General features: G+C 45.7%; 6 protein-coding genes across 6 annotated transcripts; 5 read left to right on the forward strand and 1 right to left on the reverse strand.

Annotated features, from left to right (window-relative positions):
- Positions 1 to 261: 261 nt before the first annotated feature.
- On the forward strand, positions 262 to 2,685 carry dbp4 (RNA-dependent ATPase HCA4; the record flags this gene model as incomplete). Its single annotated transcript, XM_057234434.1, has 1 exon — positions 262 to 2,685. The coding sequence occupies one exon, from the start codon at positions 262 to 264 to the stop codon at positions 2,683 to 2,685; it is 2,424 nt and encodes an 807-aa protein (XP_057081718.1).
- A 578-nt stretch (positions 2,686 to 3,263) lies between these two features.
- Positions 3,264 to 5,091, forward strand: N7447_010173 (amino acid permease; the record flags this gene model as incomplete). The annotated part of the gene is made up of 5 exons (XM_057234435.1): positions 3,264 to 3,583; positions 3,638 to 3,839; positions 3,894 to 3,935; positions 3,986 to 4,134; positions 4,197 to 5,091. 5 exons carry the CDS (start codon positions 3,264 to 3,266, stop codon positions 5,089 to 5,091), a joined length of 1,608 nt encoding a protein of 535 aa, XP_057081719.1.
- Positions 5,092 to 5,509: 418 nt separating this feature from the next.
- Positions 5,510 to 6,233, reverse strand: N7447_010174 (uncharacterized protein; the record flags this gene model as incomplete). Its single annotated transcript, XM_057234436.1, has 4 exons — positions 5,510 to 5,638; positions 5,679 to 5,803; positions 5,901 to 5,926; positions 6,100 to 6,233. The coding sequence occupies 4 exons, from the start codon at positions 6,231 to 6,233 to the stop codon at positions 5,510 to 5,512; spliced, it is 414 nt and encodes a 137-aa protein (XP_057081720.1).
- Positions 6,234 to 10,080: 3,847 nt separating this feature from the next.
- On the forward strand, positions 10,081 to 10,851 carry N7447_010175 (uncharacterized protein; the record flags this gene model as incomplete). The annotated part of the gene is made up of 1 exon (XM_057234437.1): positions 10,081 to 10,851. The coding sequence occupies one exon, from the start codon at positions 10,081 to 10,083 to the stop codon at positions 10,849 to 10,851; it is 771 nt and encodes a 256-aa protein (XP_057081721.1).
- An 822-nt stretch (positions 10,852 to 11,673) lies between these two features.
- N7447_010176 (uncharacterized protein) lies at positions 11,674 to 12,360 on the forward strand (the record flags this gene model as incomplete). Its single annotated transcript, XM_057234438.1, has 1 exon — positions 11,674 to 12,360. One exon carries the CDS (start codon positions 11,674 to 11,676, stop codon positions 12,358 to 12,360), a length of 687 nt encoding a protein of 228 aa, XP_057081722.1.
- A 2,836-nt stretch (positions 12,361 to 15,196) lies between these two features.
- On the forward strand, positions 15,197 to 15,427 carry N7447_010177 (uncharacterized protein; the record flags this gene model as incomplete). The annotated part of the gene is made up of 1 exon (XM_057234439.1): positions 15,197 to 15,427. One exon carries the CDS (start codon positions 15,197 to 15,199, stop codon positions 15,425 to 15,427), a length of 231 nt encoding a protein of 76 aa, XP_057081723.1.
- Between the last annotated feature and the right edge of the window lie 2,014 nt (positions 15,428 to 17,441).

The raw sequence follows: 17,441 nt of genomic DNA on the forward strand, positions 1-17,441 counted from the left end.
GCAGCAACACAAAAAGAGTCTAGTTATGCTTCTCTCCATGACAAAGTCTTGGATAAAACCAAACATCTAGTGGGCCCAAAAGGATACCAGATACTTCATATATAAGACGAGATTATGAGACGAAGGCATCAAAAGATCTACTTTGTATATGTACCTGGCTGGATACTCACCGCTTTACCTACCGCCTTCGTTTTTCGCTCCCAAGAAGAAAAAAAAGATGTTTTCACCGCCCGCTAACTTTCAAGATTCAACTCAAACATCATGGCGCCGCGAGCAGTGAAAGGAAAGTCCAAGACTCATCAGGACACAGGGAGAGTCTTGAAAAGGAAGCGTGGTGAGGATAGCTTAGCTACCCTCGTCAAACAAGTGGAGGACCTCGATCTCAAAGTCCCCGTCAAAAACTTCTCCGATCTCCCACTCTCCGAACCAACAGCCAAAGGCCTCTCGGCCTCTCATTTCAAAACTCTCACCGACATCCAATCGCGTGCTATCAATTATGCATTCAAGGGGCGCGATATCCTCGGTGCCGCCAAAACCGGTAGCGGAAAAACCCTCGCCTTTCTAGTACCCATTCTCGAGAATCTCTATCGCAAGAAATGGACCGAGTTGGATGGTCTCGGTGCACTCGTTATTTCGCCTACGCGTGAATTAGCGATTCAGATCTTTGAGGTGCTTCGCAAAATTGGAAGATACCACAATTTCTCTGCTGGGTTGGTTATTGGCGGAAAGAGTCTGCGCGAGGAGCAAGATCGCCTGGGACGTATGAACATCCTGGTCTGCACGCCCGGTCGCATGCTGCAGCATTTGGATCAGACGGCTATGTTTGAGACGAATAACCTGCAGATGCTGGTGCTGGACGAAGCCGATCGTATCATGGATATGGGTTTCCAGAAGACCGTGGATGCTATTCTCGACCATCTCCCTAAACAGCGCCAGACTATGCTGTTCAGTGCCACACAGACCAAGAAGGTCGGTGATTTGGCTCGTTTGAGTCTGCAGGAACCCGAATATGTCTCGGTCCACGAAGCAGCCGCCTCCGCCACTCCCTCCACTCTCCAACAACACTACACCGTTACTCCACTCCCGCAGAAGCTTGATACCCTTTGGAGTTTCATTCGCAGCAACCTCAAATCTAAGACCGTCGTCTTCTTGTCATCCGGCAAGCAAGTTCGATATGTATACGAATCACTAAGACAATTGCAGCCTGGTATTTCCTTGCTCCACCTGCATGGGCGGCAGAAGCAGGGTGGACGACTGGATATCACCACAAAGTTCTCTCAGGCTCAACACGCCGTTCTTTTCGCTACCGACGTTGTTGCTCGTGGTCTGGATTTCCCCGCTGTCGATTGGGTTATTCAAATGGACTGCCCTGAAGATGCCGATACCTACATTCATCGTGTTGGACGGACAGCGCGTTACGAGCGTGTTGGTCGTGCCGTGCTGTTCCTAGACCCTAGCGAGGAGAAGGGATTCCTCAAGCAGCTTGAGCACAAGAAGGTACCCATTGAGAAGATCAATATCAAATCGAACAAGCAGCAGAGTGTCAAGAACCAGCTACAAAACATGTGTTTCAAGGATCCAGAGCTGAAGTATCTGGGCCAGAAAGCTTTCATCTCCTACGTCAAGTCGATTTACGTGCAAAAGGACAAGGAGACCTTTAAGATCAAGGAGCTGCCGTTGGAAGAGTATGCAGCCAGTCTGGGTCTTCCCGGTGCCCCGCGCATCAAGTTCATCAAGGGTGACGATGCGAAGGAGCGCAAGAACGAATCCTGGAGAATGGCACACATGTCCAGTGATGACGACTCAGACACAGAGAAGAAGGATAAGAAGGACGAGAAGGAGGTGCGGACACGGTACGACCGTATGTTCGAGCGACGCAACCAGGGCGTGCTGGCGGAGCACTACTCGAAGCTCATCAACGACGATGGCACGATGGTGGCTACCGATGCCCCCAAGGACGCTGGTGCCGAGATCGACGACGAGGCGGACGAGGATGCCGACTTCCTCTCAGTCAAGCGCCGATTCGCCGCAGGCGACGCAGATCTTGGCGAGAAGAGCGATTCTTCCGACTCGGAGGATTCCGATGCCGAGCCCAAGACCAAAGACACCCGGGGTGTCAAGATGGTGCACTTGGATGGCCAGGATCCACTACTCATCGACTCGAAGCGACGCGAGAAACTGCTCAAGTCGAAGAAGAAGCTTCTCAAGTTCAAGGGCAAGGGTACGAAATTGGTCTACGACGACGAGGGCGTTGCCCACGAGGTGTACGAAATGGAAGACGAAGATGCGTTCAAGGCCCGTGGCGATGCCAACGTCCAGCGCGAGAAGTTCCTCGAGAGCGAGACGGCGCGCACGCAGCAAGCCGATATCGAGGACAAGGAGGTTATGCGCGAGAAGCGGCGCGAGAAGAAGGAGAAGCGCAAGGCGCGCGAGCGTGCCGAGGCCGAGGCCGAGATGTCGGAGGAGGAAGGCGCTTTCTCGCATCTTCCCCATGTGCCTTTCGAGATCCCCGGGTCCGATTCAGATGCCTCGGAGCGCCACGAGCCCCGGCCCAGCAAGAAGCAGCGTGTTTCGTTTGCCGAGCCGGACAGCGACGACGAGCCCAAAAGCAAGCAGAGCCAGGTTTCCAAGCCTATCGAAACTTTGGGAGATCTGGAGGCTTTGGCCAGTGGTTTGCTTGGTTAATGTACATTTTTGTTCATGTTTTCATGGGTTGAGGTCCTTTGCGTATATTTTCCCAACCAAAATCTCTTTTCCAGGTTTAAAAGCATAGTGAATATGAAGCGAATAATTTTCAGCCATGTATTGAGATACAATATAACATAGAAGTCTAAATAAGCTCTAATCGGCACCTAAATAACGTGCCATGTGCCTATAAACAAGCTATAAAGCTCTAAATCTCGTGAAGAGTCCAATCAGCCTAAGCTTGTGGAGTCGACAATTTCCTTGACACATCAATGTCGCATTTGGACGGTCAAGCCCCGTCCACTCATCGATGGCTACAATCACGCCATCGGGGCATTAATTACATGTCGGATTTTTTCATGTTTTTTTTTCCTTGTCCTTGTGTCCATCTTTATTTCGACTGTTGATGCATCTGATAGTCGGGTATCAAAGCTAGTGTGGGTCACGCGACTTAGGGCTGAAACAGCTTACATACCAAGGTAAACAACAACGATTCGACCCTTTTTTTTTTATGCATCTATAGTACATCGTACTAACATAATGTCAGAGGATACTTCCGTATCCATCTCAATCTCATCATGGTCGACATTGAGAAATACCCGGCAGCAGAGCCATCCAAGGTTCAAGCTACAGCCTATGATGTCCAATCAAACCCCATTGTCAACGCAGACAAGCTGGCTCGTCGCTTGTCTGGACGTCAGGTCCAGATGATCGCTATTGGCGGTACCATCGGAACCGGTTTGTTCCTCGGAACGGGCTCGTCACTGTCCAAGGGCGGGCCTGCTTCAATGCTTATTGCATACGCGGTCTGTGGTGCTATTGTCTTTATAACTATGTTGTGTCTCGGTGAAATGGCCGCATTTATGCCTGTTGCGGGATCTTTCTGTACTTATGCTGGGTGAGTATTGCTTGAGTTTAAATTAACCGGATGGTTACTGACTTGTTTTATCAGTCGCTTCGTGGATGATGCGCTTGGATTTGCATTGACGTGGAATTATTGGTTCAACGATGCTGTCTCCACTGCTTCGGATATTATAGCTTTACAGCTTTTGTTGCAGTATTGGACAGATAATTTCCCAGGTTGGGCAATCAGTCTAATCTTCTTGGTTGTTGTCATTGCATTGAATATCTTGTCTGTGAAAGTTTATGGCGAGGTATGTGTGCATGGTTTCCACTCTATTGCATCTGATCTGACCGTTCCTCTCTAGGTTGAATATTGGTTGAGTTTACTCAAAGTCATCACCATCATTGTAAGTGTCATTCTCTTACACACCCGCACGCCCTGCTAATTCCCTGTTAGATCTTCATCATTCTCGGAATTGCTGTCAACTGTGGCGGAAATACAGACCACAAATACATTGGCGGTAAAAACTGGAATAAAGGCGAGGCACCCTTCGTCGGTGGAATCGGCGGCTTTGCATCAGTATTCGTCACGGCCTCCTTCGCATAGTACGTGAACCTATCTCATCGTCACTTCTATCAAATGAGTTTCATTCTAACAATCCAAACAGCGGCGGCACCGAATCCATCGCCATCACAGCTGGTGAAACCAAGAGCCCCGCGAAAACAATGCCAAAAGTTGTTCGCAATGTCTTCTGGCGCATTCTTCTCTTCTACCTCCTCTCGATCCTCATCGTCGGCCTGAATGTACCATATGACTACCCAGGCCTCTCAACCGGCGACACACGGACCAGCCCTTTCACAATCGTCTTCCAGCAAGCCGGTTCCGCAGTTGCTGGCAGCTTTATCAACGCCGTCATCATGACATCTGTCATCTCCGCTGCGAATCATGCCCTCTTCGCTGGGTCTCGGCTGCTATTCACCCTTGCTATCGAAGGGTATGCGCCCAAATTCTTCGGTCATCTTAACCGTTTCCACGTTCCGTGGGTGGCTGTCCTTGCAACATCCGTGATCAGCGGTCTCTGTTTCGGCGCCAGCTATATCGGCGCTGGAAAGTTGTGGTCCTGGCTGCAGAATATTGTCGGAGTCTCGAATCAGCTCTCGTGGATTTGTATTGGCCTTGCTTCTCTGCGGTTCCGTTCCGCAATCCGGGCTCAGGGTATTGAGCATCTCCTTCCTTTCAAGAATTGGACTTATCCATATGGTCCGATCTTTGCTGTTGGACTCAATATCGTTCTTGTGCTTGTTCAGGGATGGAAGTGCTTTAGTCCACATTTCAAGAAGGTCGACTTCGTCTCGTACTACATCGAGATTCCGATCATGATTTTCATGTTCCTGGCTTGGAAGCTGGTCAAGAGAACTAGCTTTGTTAGGAAATCTAATATGGATTTGAGGACGGATCGCTATGATCCTTCTCAGGAGGATGGGGCTGAGGGTCTGGTTACCGAGAAGAAGACGGGTATTTGGGGTAAGGCTCAAAGGTTTGGGCAGTGGTTATTCTTTTAGTCTTACGTTTTGTTTATTTTCTCATGATACCTTCTGTCCTATTATTGTTCCATGCCATATATATATATATACGAATTATGGTTTACTGTTTTTCTCCCTTATACAATATCTTCCTTTTTTTTCTTTTTTTTGTTCTTTTAGCACTGTATTGAGCTACAGAGCATGGAATAGCATTAGAATATACTTGATCTCCAGGCTAACGTATTGGTAGTGATAACCAAGTAAAAATCCCAGTCGATGAAGCTAGCTTTGCTAAAACATTTCTTCCAAATAATATAGATTAGCAAAGACTTCAACATCTGACACTAGCAAGGACATTCTGGAACAGTAATTCACATCAAAATCAGGTTTCGTTTCTTCCCTCTCTTAGACTAGACATTAGAGCCCCTAGCCTAGATATGACAGCTCTTCTCTTCGACTAAGCCGTGTCGGGGTAAGCCTGGAGCAGAGTTTGAAGCTGCTCACCCAGCGGTACATAAGCTGTATCAATGCGGCCTGCACATGATAGAGCTGCTTCTTTGACCTCAGCTGTATAGCTCTGTATTGCCTGTTAGACCATAACCGAGGAAGATGTGCTTATAAATTACCTCTGAACCCTGCTGCGCCTGCAGAATATATCCATGCATCTTCACAGCTTTTTTCCATGTCCATTTTGCTCGTAGAATTCGCGTCCATCGGCCACGTAGAGGTAACCCAGCTGTGCTGTCACGAACTGATTGCATAGGAAGATAATATGTCAGCGGGTTGGTTCCACACACAAGGTCGGAGCTCAACTAACTTCTTCATAAGCACTGCAAATAGCGGTCTACTCCTCTGTGGTCGCATTGAAAGTGCACTGTAAATCCTCAATAAAGTGTTTGGTTTCACCTTCGAAGTTTTTGTAGATGGCCGAGGCCAGAAGCGCAGTTAGTTTACCGGAGCCCTTGTATAAAAGATGTTGGATCAAAACATAGATTCAAACTCAGTCCAGCAGGATCAATGTCTTCATTTGAAGTGTTAGTCACAGACTGCATTTCCGCTGCGTAATGCTGAACTGCAGTGATCGAGTTAAAAACATCGTCTGCAGTGCACGTGGTCTGGGTCTGCCAAATTGCAAGGCCGATGAAGGCTAAAACGCTAGATATTGCCATGAAACCCTTCATGATTGTTTGGATAATCGGTCGAAGATGAATTTTTTGAGAGTTTTTATTTTTCAGATCGATGGGGTGAGAGCTGTGTGAAGATGGAAATGGTCCGCACTGTACTGACTTTATATAACTAACCATTGCACAACACAGGGAACTGGCTATATTGATGAAGCGGGTGTTTCCTGGTTGAATAATTATACACTTCCATGGCTCTTTTTGTCACTATTCAGATCTACCTCGTATGTATGTAGTATTCCGAATTTTTCATCCTTATAGAGTTAAACGTTTATGCTCCACGGTTGATGCCGATGTCAAATTTAAGCCGAAGAAACGACTATCCCTGTTTTTATTTCAACCCTAGGGGGGTTCATGCAGTGTGAAGTCTCTCGGCCATTCAAACCAAGGAACTATAGGGGCTCATTTATCTGGCGCTATTCCTCCGATACTATTACTTCATACTTATTTTCCGGCAATCCCACCCGGTAATCTTCATCGAATGACCCTAGAGTGCAAGCTATCGCCAAGTTGGTTCCTATAAGTCTCACCTTTGTGTTAGCCTTTTCCTTCATAAGACCGTAAACCCTAACCTTGAAAGCAATCCCCGTTCTGCTGCAGCTTATGTCACCGATCTATGGATCTTTCCAAGATTGGCGCGCCGAGGCCAAACCGAATAGTATAGATGATATATGTGGATGACAGTCTCTATAGAGTAAGACAAGATCGTCATTTAGGCAAACTGAAATGTTTATCTGAACTTAACACTCTTGGTGAAGGGTCTGGCCCGTTATACGGGGTATCAATTCCCATTCTGTAACAGGTCAAACTGGACTCAATAGAAGCAAAATCAATACACAAGTGGGTACTCGTAAAAACACAAAAGAAAAAAGAAACTCCGATAGGGGGAATCGAACCCCCGGCTGCCGTGTGAGAGACGGCGATGTTAGCCACTACACCATATCGGACTGCTATGGTGCAAGATTAATTTAGTTTAGTTTTGACCCTTCTGGTTTAGCGCACTTGACTGTGCGTACCCGTGCGTGGTTGTATATAGTCCCCTGTTCCCCCCCCCCCCCGACCCAACAACCCAGGTCATTTTCTTTTCGCCCTCGTCTCCCGGTTATTCTTGGGCCTTGCAGGTGAAGGGCCTTGCAGGTGAGGCATTTTTGCTATTAACCCGGATCACCGAGCTCCTGAGCTCCGCCACCCACTTTTTTCCTTATGACTCGTCAGCTCCTCTGCCATCTTGCGACGAATCTGCGCTACCCTCCCCTCGTCCGGCCTGGTTTTCTTCTTAGCTACGAAAATTACGCTCAAGATGAGTTCCCCGTATTTCCTGGACCGCGACACCGCTCTGCCAGCTCACCGTCTCGGATATCAACCGGGCCACTCGATAATTCACTGCCGGCGCATGCCATTGTCTGATCGCGATTGTATATGGTCCAATAAGAGAACCCCGCATGCTTATTGACAAGGCTAGCAACTCTGAGGTTGATGTAGTCAAGCTCAGGATGCTCCTCGTCTGCAGTATGGCAATGGCAAAGTGCGAACACTTAAGCCGGCGACGATAGATTGGAATTATTCCTGGCGTAGTTGGTCAAATGAATGGTTGCATCCGGCACGGGTATTAAAATGTAAGCACTTCAATTTGACAAGATCGAAGGTTTGATTATACCTAACTCTCCACTTTTGACTGCATTTTGGATTTTTCGGGCTTCGAAGAACGTGTCTAACATGTAAATGCATGTCACGGTTTCAAGTTGCAATCGGACTTCCTTTAGCTCAAATGTGTTCTCAAGCTTCTCAACATTGAAATTACAAAGGATGGCAGTGAGCGTATCACATTTTTCTCATAATAATCTCAGCATAATGTGATTATAGAAGTATGATCACGTACCAGGGTCTGTCAGGCTGATGTCGTGTTGATATGAGATATTCGAAGGCCACCACTGGGGTAGTTCGGTTGTGTTCTCAAACCTAACTGTCTTCAGAAATGCATCGAATAGTATATTTCTATCGTTTTTGTATAATTGCCTCAACGCCGAACAAAAATAATTCCTGCGGGGCGTCTCGATACAGGATAATCATTTAAGTACAATACGTGGGATACTTCGATCCGTGTAAAACTCGCTATCGACGGACTAGCTATCGGGAAACTTATAGCTCAATTTTATTACGTCTTTTTCAATCTCGTAAGTCAAGTTTAAGCAATGGTTCTTCCATAACTCGCTTCTACACGCGATTCCGGTATCCACGACTATTATACCATCCTCGATTAACTTCGACGTGTGTACGACAACCTAAACAAGACTCAAGAAGCCAAAGACTGTCTCCTTTCGATTAAGTATTCCACTGACGAATCCCTCGCCGTTTAGATCGTTAAGTTCGAGCGCGTTCTTTACGAAGCTAGAGGTTAGGGGTGGCCAGGCATCACAAAGATATCCAGGTTCCGCAAAGGTCTTTAACCCTCTCTTCGCAATCGACTTTCTTAACATAACGATAAAATGGATCTCTTAGTAAATTTAATTTAGCTCGGTTCTCTTAATCCTGAATTGGTAACTCTCGAGTCCGGCTCCGGTGACTTTTTTGACTACGATACTGCCATTACCAAGCTTTAAATATTTCATTAAGGAATGGGGTAGATAAGGTAGTTAGTATGGTTAGGACCGAACATATGTATTCTTTTGTTTTGAAAAATCAATCGATAAGCTGCATAAGAGGTACATGGCTACACCGAAGTAGATAGTTAAGCGAAATTTATGCTACTGCGGATATCGCAAAATATCCTCATATCCAGGCGGATATCCGGGGATATCCTCATTGAGGATATGGTATATGATCCGATATCTAATGGGGAGGATATGCCGCAGTCTAGTATAGACTGGTCGACAGTATACACCACACTTAACCGACATGTTTGCTGAGAGCAATATTGATATAGTAATGGTAGAATCGCACCATAGGAGCTTTAAAACCATTCTATCGAAGAAGGGGCTATAGGAAGTGTTTCATTGTATACCTGGGGAGGATACCCTACCCTTTCCTCCTATTATAGAGCGAGCCATCTACTCCCAGTCTACTTCACTAGAGCACCTCCAGCTAGGTCGGTCAACATAAGCTAAGCCATGTAGACACTAGTAAGGAAGTTTAATGTAACTAAGGATGAAATTTCGCGAGCTAGACAAGCATCCAAGGACAGTATTCACCACGTTGACGGGCGAAGGCCGATATTTCTCCGCAGGGGCTGATGTTCGAGATATAGCAATATCAAGATCCAGATTTATCTCATACGTCTTACTAGTCTAGAAATAATCGAGCGCCCGCCGCCGCAGGCGACTGCTGCGCAGAAGAACATGTTCTATATATGCAGATTCTCCCTTACTATGTGTCCACTTCTTCATATAGAGTGCTGGGCAAATCATTGGAAAATCTCAGATTCTCGCGAATCCTTAGGCAAGAAGTTCGCAAGAGCTCATCGTCACCGCGGTAGGCAGGAGTCTTAGGAAAGAGCGTGGGTTATTGATTAATGTTATTAGGGCTGAGATAACGGGAGTTTAGAAGAGCCTTTGCTAACACACATGAAGTTTTGATTTGAAAGTGAGAGGTAAAGGAAAGGAAAGGAAAGAAGGGCTAAAACCGATTTTCTCGAAATGAAGTTATGCCCAACGCTCGCATACTCTCGTTTTCTCACTTGAGCAACTAACAAACAACTCCTGTCTCTTCTCCTAGCCTTGGTCTTTCAACCTTTAAGTCCGCTCGAGCTCGTACGCACTACATGGATAGAGCACTTATTTGCGCAAGTGTGGACTGCTAACATAGTACGTCGCTGATAGTCTCCCTCGTCAACTGCGTCGCATCTCGCAAAATGCCAAGCACGATCAACCTGAAGAAAGCTGTTGAGTCCGCTGCTCCAGCCCTAAACACGTCCCAGCACCATACAAACTCGAGTGCTTTGCACAGCATCTACTTTGTCGGTGATCTCCAGCCATGGCCAGGCTTCCTCAGTGCTGTTCAGGCATGCCATGAGAACCGTACCTGGCGACAACAGACTCTGGGTTACATGATTCAAGCTCGAGATCTGTATGCGTATGGAAATGTCGAGGTTGGCGATGAACACGGTGTCCAAGGCCGCTTCCAAAAGTTCTTTGGGGACGTACTTAACACTATCTTCGAGTCACAATCTACCACCGAGGAAAAAATAAACATCCGTTTCGCAGATTTTAAATGTATCCAGTCTATATACCCCGGCACACCTGACGTGATACTGAAGGACATCAACCACGCCTTAAAGATCGTGGGGGAGCTCAAGGCACCCTGGATTGGCGAGCATCAGATGAAACGAAGGATTGCCAATATGAGGCTTTTGAGAGAGACATTGGCCCAGCCTATCATGTATATGAAGGATCTGGGATGCATGTATGGCTTTCTCAGCACATACGAAGACACGATCTTCTTGCGACAAGTCGTGGACAATAATGGCGTATGGAGGATTGAGTATTCTCCTGTGATCTTGTCGTCCACCACTTATGATAAACGCATGACCACTTCCCCTGTTGTTTCTGTGAAGCAATGTTTTTTCTATGTGGGCCTCAATACGTTGAACCAGGGGCCCGTCAATAACATGTCAACAGGGTGAATTGTAGATATCTAATGTTTCAGGACTTCCGCACATTCGAATTAAGCACATCTTGGGTATGTTCTGTGTCCATTCCGTACACATTGTTTATAGGCCCCGGACAGATGTACCGCTTCCCTCGACTGTGACTATCAAGTAAGATTTTTCTTTGTCCCAGACAGGTTTCCAGCGTATTTGGTCGCAGTGAAAGCTATTCGTTACTCTCTACTCCAAAATTTGAAGTGTATGCTGTAACTCCTATGTGTACTGCATGAGCCTTAGAGGAACGCAGAAGAGGATGAAATTGAGTCTTAATAGACATTTCCCGTCCATGACTGGTATCCAAGCATATATGGTATCGAATCTTTTGAAAGTAGGTTGCGGTTGAAGATATATTAATGGTGTAGGAGAGGATTTGCTACCATCGATACCTTCTTGGCGTCCGTGAATCTGGCGGAGAAAAGAGGTACATACCAGGATTAGCGTTATTCGAGTGACCCACACCATGTTGTAGCTTGGCACGCCCTAATGTGGAGTATATGGATGTCGATGGAAGATATCAGCACATACGATACACGGGGAGAAAAAGAGAGAGCCAGAACAAGGATAGAAATTGAGCAGATAGTTTAGAGCTAATAAGGGAGGAAGAAGCAGGATGTCTATGCCTAGATATAGAAAAAAAGATCGGGCAAAGTCAGCGAGTGATAGCTGCCATTGCTCACATGACCTTCCATGTTATCACTTATAGTTGTGTTCACTTGTGTTCACTCTTCCCCTAAGCTGAACACCCATCGCTGTCAAGCCATCTTGCTTTCCAAAATCCTACTTTTTGCAGTCCTCGCCATGGCATCTAATACCAGAATGACCTGCTTCGATGCTCGATTACTCCGTGGCCTTATAGGTACTACGGTTACCACATACGACCTTGTCTCGGATGGCGCGTCACCACAATCTACCTCCCTTGCCCCTTCCACTGAGCCTTCTCACATTACGACCTCCCCCACCACACCATCTACCCTAGTGGCATCTCCAATGACTGTCGTGTCTACCTCGTCAGCAGTCTCCCGAACGTGGGTCATCACGAAGAAACTCACGGAGAGGGCAGCCCCTATGACAGACCACGATGTTAAGATGGGCCGCAGTTCAGCTAAGACCGTTGGCAAGTTCCTGTGCCACTTTATAGGGGACCCAAACCAGATAGCGTTCATGCGAATCTATCAACAGATTCCTATCACTGGAACGGAAGACGCTGACCACGACACTCTGGCTAGACAAGCCGTTACTCCTGGAGTTTGTGGCGAGCTTGAGTCCTTTAAAATGTTACAGAATGGAGGGTGTGGCGCCGTTCCTCGCTTTCTTGGCCACGCAGAAAGCACACAAGGAGATAACGACCTCCTTCCTGGCGGCTACATTAGATACATTGTGTGGGAAAAGGTCCCAGGGGAGCCTATAACAAAGGAATTCTTCTGGGCCTTGGATATCACCGCGCGCAAAGACATCCGTGCTAAGTTCCGCGACGCCTATGAGTAAGTCTATGCAAATCTCAGGCAGGTAGATGGGATATTGACATAATCAAAAGACAGCTACTTAGTTGCGGGATAGCACTAGGCCAATCCAGGATCTCGAAAATCATTTTCGATCAGTCCACAGGCAACCTGTACGTCATGCCCTATAAATGCGTTGAAAATATTTACTAACGGATTTTAGTTATATCTCGGGGTTCCGAATGGGATGGCCAATTATCGGTAAAATTGAATGGTCAGAGGCTCGTTACGTCGAGTTTGAACTGGCGGAACCGAGTGAAGAAGGAGACTGGTACCTCCACCCGGAGAAATGGCAGTGGTAAATGCTCGTAATCAGTTAGAATTAAGTTCATTCCAAATTGCTGCAGTCGGAATGAATAATTTCTTCACTATCTCTTGCTACTCTCTGGCTCTCGAGGGTGTAAGTAACTATCATGTGGTCATAGTATCACGAATGTTCAGTCACCAACGCCACCCATTATCTCAAGTAATACATGTAGCATTACTCTGCAGGCTGGCTTATTTTCACATGCTGAATGGCTTCGGAATCATATCTAGGTACATAGCTCATGTGGCCGGTTTTCCAATATAGGAGGCTCAGAAGGTTATAAGCCCCTCTACGACCTTTGTTTATTATTAAAACTAGGGGAGATATATAAACATTCGAAAGTTATTTCTGATCTCCCGGAGTTTATCTTTCGTTAGCTTCGTATAGTCAGCTATAACTGAAGTATCCGACTCTCGAATAAATGCGTTCTAATCGGTCGCCATTTTAACCCTTCCCGAGTGTCTAAATCAGAGAAAGCCTAGGTAGTTAAGACTGAGGGGAAAACTTAGCCTTTTTATAAGCGTTTCATCTGTATCTACACTAGAAGTGCTCTTAAGTCTTGTACTCTTTCGTCTAATTGCCTTAAAAGGCTTTCCCGAAGTGTTACTCGGCGCCCATCTAGGCAATCCAATGTATAGCGGATACGCTAAGGCTTAATAGGTATACCGGGAACTGTTACCTGCCAGTTCTTCGAACAAAAAGAGTGCATTCAACTGAAAATACTAAGTACAGAGAACAAAGAAAAAAGAGAAGAAGAAATCAACGAGTGTAAAGGATATGCCAGGGCGCACATTCTCCCACTGGGCCAAAAGACCACCATTGTATCAGAGCTGTCGCTCTGATATGCCCAGAACCAATATATATAGTAGCGTATATAATTATCCATGACAATCTAGAAACCACTTTTTCAATTCGAATGTAGAGCGCGCTGAACTGATTACCGAAGCCGCTCGAGTTGGAAAAGGTGGCGCTCAATTTCGAATTTATCTTAAGACCTCAGCAAACAACCAGGTACGTTTACCTCTTGCTGTGACTATAGTGCCTAAGGGATCTGATTCCCAAACGAATAGCAGCCGAAGCCATAGCAGATGTAATGTAGTATTCAGCTTTATCCATGCGCGAATTGGCCAGATGCCTCGCTTGATGATAATACCCCAGATGCAGCCCAAGGTGACGGAGATACCTCTGTGAAGAACGATTTTGGTTTGGTGATACCAAGATGCTCTCCGCTGCTGTCTTGCCCATCGTTGTCGGCTTGTGAGCAAGAGTAAGCGCACAGTGAAAATCTAAATTTGAATCGCCTATACGGAATCACCACGATTACCTCCCACAACACCACGCACAACTGTGGTCTTTCCGCTGTCCCCCTGGATTACGCCATATCGGATATTAGATGGAAACTTTGTGCCTTTTTGCTTAGATTATACAATTCTAATTTAGCGCTCTTTATCCGTCTCCGTTCCCGTGCGCGGTTCTTTAAAACCCTCCCTGGCCCCCTGTATTTTAGTCGTTTCTTACCTCCTATCAAGGTTGATCTGGTATTTTTCTAATTCATCCAGATCACCGAGCTCTGCCATTTGCGTTACTCTCGTGGCGACTAGTCGGACCCCTCAAGCAATTTGCACTGCTTTCACTCCCTCTTCCCTATCTCCGTTACTCCGACTAGTACGATTAATTTGAGGCAATTTTACTCTTAGCCCGCTGCGCTAAATCTCTCACGTCTAGAAAATCGCCTTACGCAGCGGGTCCCTAAAATCTGCTTTGAGGTTAGAACACCCAACAATGGATACACTGCTCGATTCGATCGCATAGTTTTCGTTCGTGATGCTAACACCTACAGGTTACACGATAGGTCAGTTAAGTCTAGCGCAGCCTTTAAAGTCTGGAAGTTAGGACTCGATATATAAGCCGTACTAGCGCTCGATCGTTTCTAGATATCTACGCCTAACCTATTATCATGACGGCTTACTAGAATGCTCGTCGCCTCGCGATTGATTATCATACGAAACGAGATCCTGGCATAAAAACCAGGGTTACATTATAGTAATAGGATCCTATGCGTTTCGCCTTTTATCTTAGGCCACGGAACGATTAGTAGGCGCAGCACTACTAACCCGGCGATGGCAGCAGCGGCCATAAGCGGTATAATGAGATATAACCCATAGGAATAGCACGACATAGTCATTAGAGCAGATAGAGAGTAGGCTTTGTGGTGGCAAAACGATTAGAGGGAGGCTTTATTCGGTCAAAACTCTACCGCATAACTTATACTCTGCCTCTAGGTTAAACATAGCGTAATTAATCAGTAGATAGGTGTAAAGCCAGGATATAAGAGCAAGGAGTTTAGGTATGGTATTTAAACTCCTTTTCTCACTTTAGTCAGTATAGGACCCTCTATAAACGACACGCGCGAAGCATTCGGTGAGATATCTATAGAAATGAATGTGTTGACCGCGTTAACGTGAGATAATTAATCTTTATAGACCATCCTAACCGGCCCACGGTAGTTCTACTCATGATTGATGACGATGATGCTCTATTAGGATCGGAATTTAACCCCATCGTGATCTATGTTGAAGAGGACTATGGTTACTTCGAGGAAAAGCAGCTCAACTCTGCTTTGGACACCGATATCAAAGCCACGCCAGAGCTCAGGTGGGATAAACTGTTCTGTGAAAGCCGTGATCTCCTAGCGGACGAGACGACTAATATCGGCATTGAGGTTTTGGTTACACCAGAGTCCTAGAGGGACATATTGATCGATGAATCTACCCCAGCGGACGAGGGTAAAGCTGTTGATTGAACCTCTATCCTAACGCTGACTAAACCACCTGCCTGCGAAGACCCATCCATTAACCATTTTCCCTCAGATAAGGATGTACCTAGCCACAAGGATAGAAAGGACGGAAAATGTCAGATTTTATTCATGCCCTTTACCCCCATTCATTACTAATCAGTCCGAGAAAGCGACCAGCAGCGATAATAGTGAGGCTTTGAAACTGTAGACTATAGCCACTAACCACCTCTTTCACAAGGGGAACCGACTTTTGGTCAAGATTCGGCGTGTAACTGCCACAAATTAGGACTGAAGAAACACTAAAAATTGTACGAAGAAGGAAGCAAAGTCAGACAATCATAATGTTTAGTGAAAAGAGCTAGATACGAGGGTCTATGTTAACAATTGATTATCGGATATTGATTTTTACCGAGAATATGATTCTCCCACTTTAATAAAAACTTTTACTGATGGAGATGGTGTTCAGATAGGAGGCTGCCTGTTATAGAGGGTTTTAGACTTTAATCCATTGAGATGATTGATTTATTCCCATTGTTCCTCGGTTGCTCGTGGGGAATGTTCAACGGGTGAAATACCGCTTTGGAAATACCTTAGGAATTTATTTTATTCGATTTAATTTGATATCTTAGATCCTATTTGAGATATAATACTGCTACTTTCCAATTAAAAATAGATCAACAGACTCTATTAGATGAACTGGGATCAACCATGATTTTGTGTCATTCCGCTAGCAAGCGCTCGTAGCAATCAGGCGCTTGTCTGCTTTAATTGAAGAAAAAAATATTAGCAAGTATTCCCTTGGCGAGATCTAGAAACGCTTCCCTCTACTCTCCCTCAAGGAGGCGATATTCAAGACTATGGAGCTTCCCCCGATGGATATGGCACCGGCTATCTCGCCGGAGGGCGTCGCGATTGGGAAGTCTGGTTCGTCGTCTGCGTTTAATCAGTCAAACTCTAAATAGGGCAAGAAATCATAGATGAGGTTACTCTGGATATATATTCTATAGGTAGATTTATGGTTGATTTCCGTTATCGTTAGTATATATTTGGTTGGGTTCACTATTGGTTGGTTAATATAATTCTGATATTAGATCCATCCATATAGTCATCATTCGTCCTAAATATATACTAGTTCGCGTACTTTTTGCTGGTTCTGATATAAACAGCTTCCTTGCCATAAGATGACGCCAGAATTATATGAGAAGATTACCACAGAGTCATCCAGTAGAGCGAGGATAATATGGATGACGATAGTACACTTCTTGATTTGAATTTCTATGAAACTACTTAACAAATTTGATAGACTCTTTTATAGTCATTATAAACCAATCTTGTCTATATCAACCTTATCTCGCCCCAACAGCCATGAATTGACAGAAATTGAAGTGTAATCGCTTGAAAAATGGATTTCGTCTTTAGATCCCCGCGTAGCTGCTCCCCCTTCCCCTGGCCTACTACCGGCCGAGAAATGTTTCACAGTGAGTTTAATCGCATCTGCGAAGAATATTTTGAAAGCCGAATACTATGTTCGGAGATTACTCTTATAAAATAAAAGACTGGGCCTTTGCATTCGCATAACAGTACTGGAAAACCTAACTTAACAGGGAAAACCAATACCAAGGCCAAACAAAACCTGGTAGAAACCCCCCACTGGTTTATAGCAAATTCCAAAACGTTGGGCGTGTATCACGTTTTGATACGTCGTGGTAGCAACGACAGACGTCAGAGAACAGTCGTCCATTGTGAGTACCTGTTCCTATATTCCTCAAATTGCCCCAGGCCCGCCGTGCGTAACCGGAGAATTTACTCGGGTACATTAGTCGAAACACCTCAAGTACAGGTCAATCACTTACACACTATCCACACCCCATCTTGGTCAGCTCTGTATCCATCAACCTATGTCTCAGGTATAGGTCAAATACTCACAAGCTTTCCACATCCCATCTTAGTCAGCCTTGTATAT

This window comes from Penicillium robsamsonii (genome assembly GCF_028829455.1).
Source record: "Penicillium robsamsonii strain IBT 29466 chromosome Unknown utg000006l_segment0_segment0, whole genome shotgun sequence".
NCBI classification, from domain to species: domain Eukaryota; kingdom Fungi; phylum Ascomycota; class Eurotiomycetes; order Eurotiales; family Aspergillaceae; genus Penicillium; species Penicillium robsamsonii.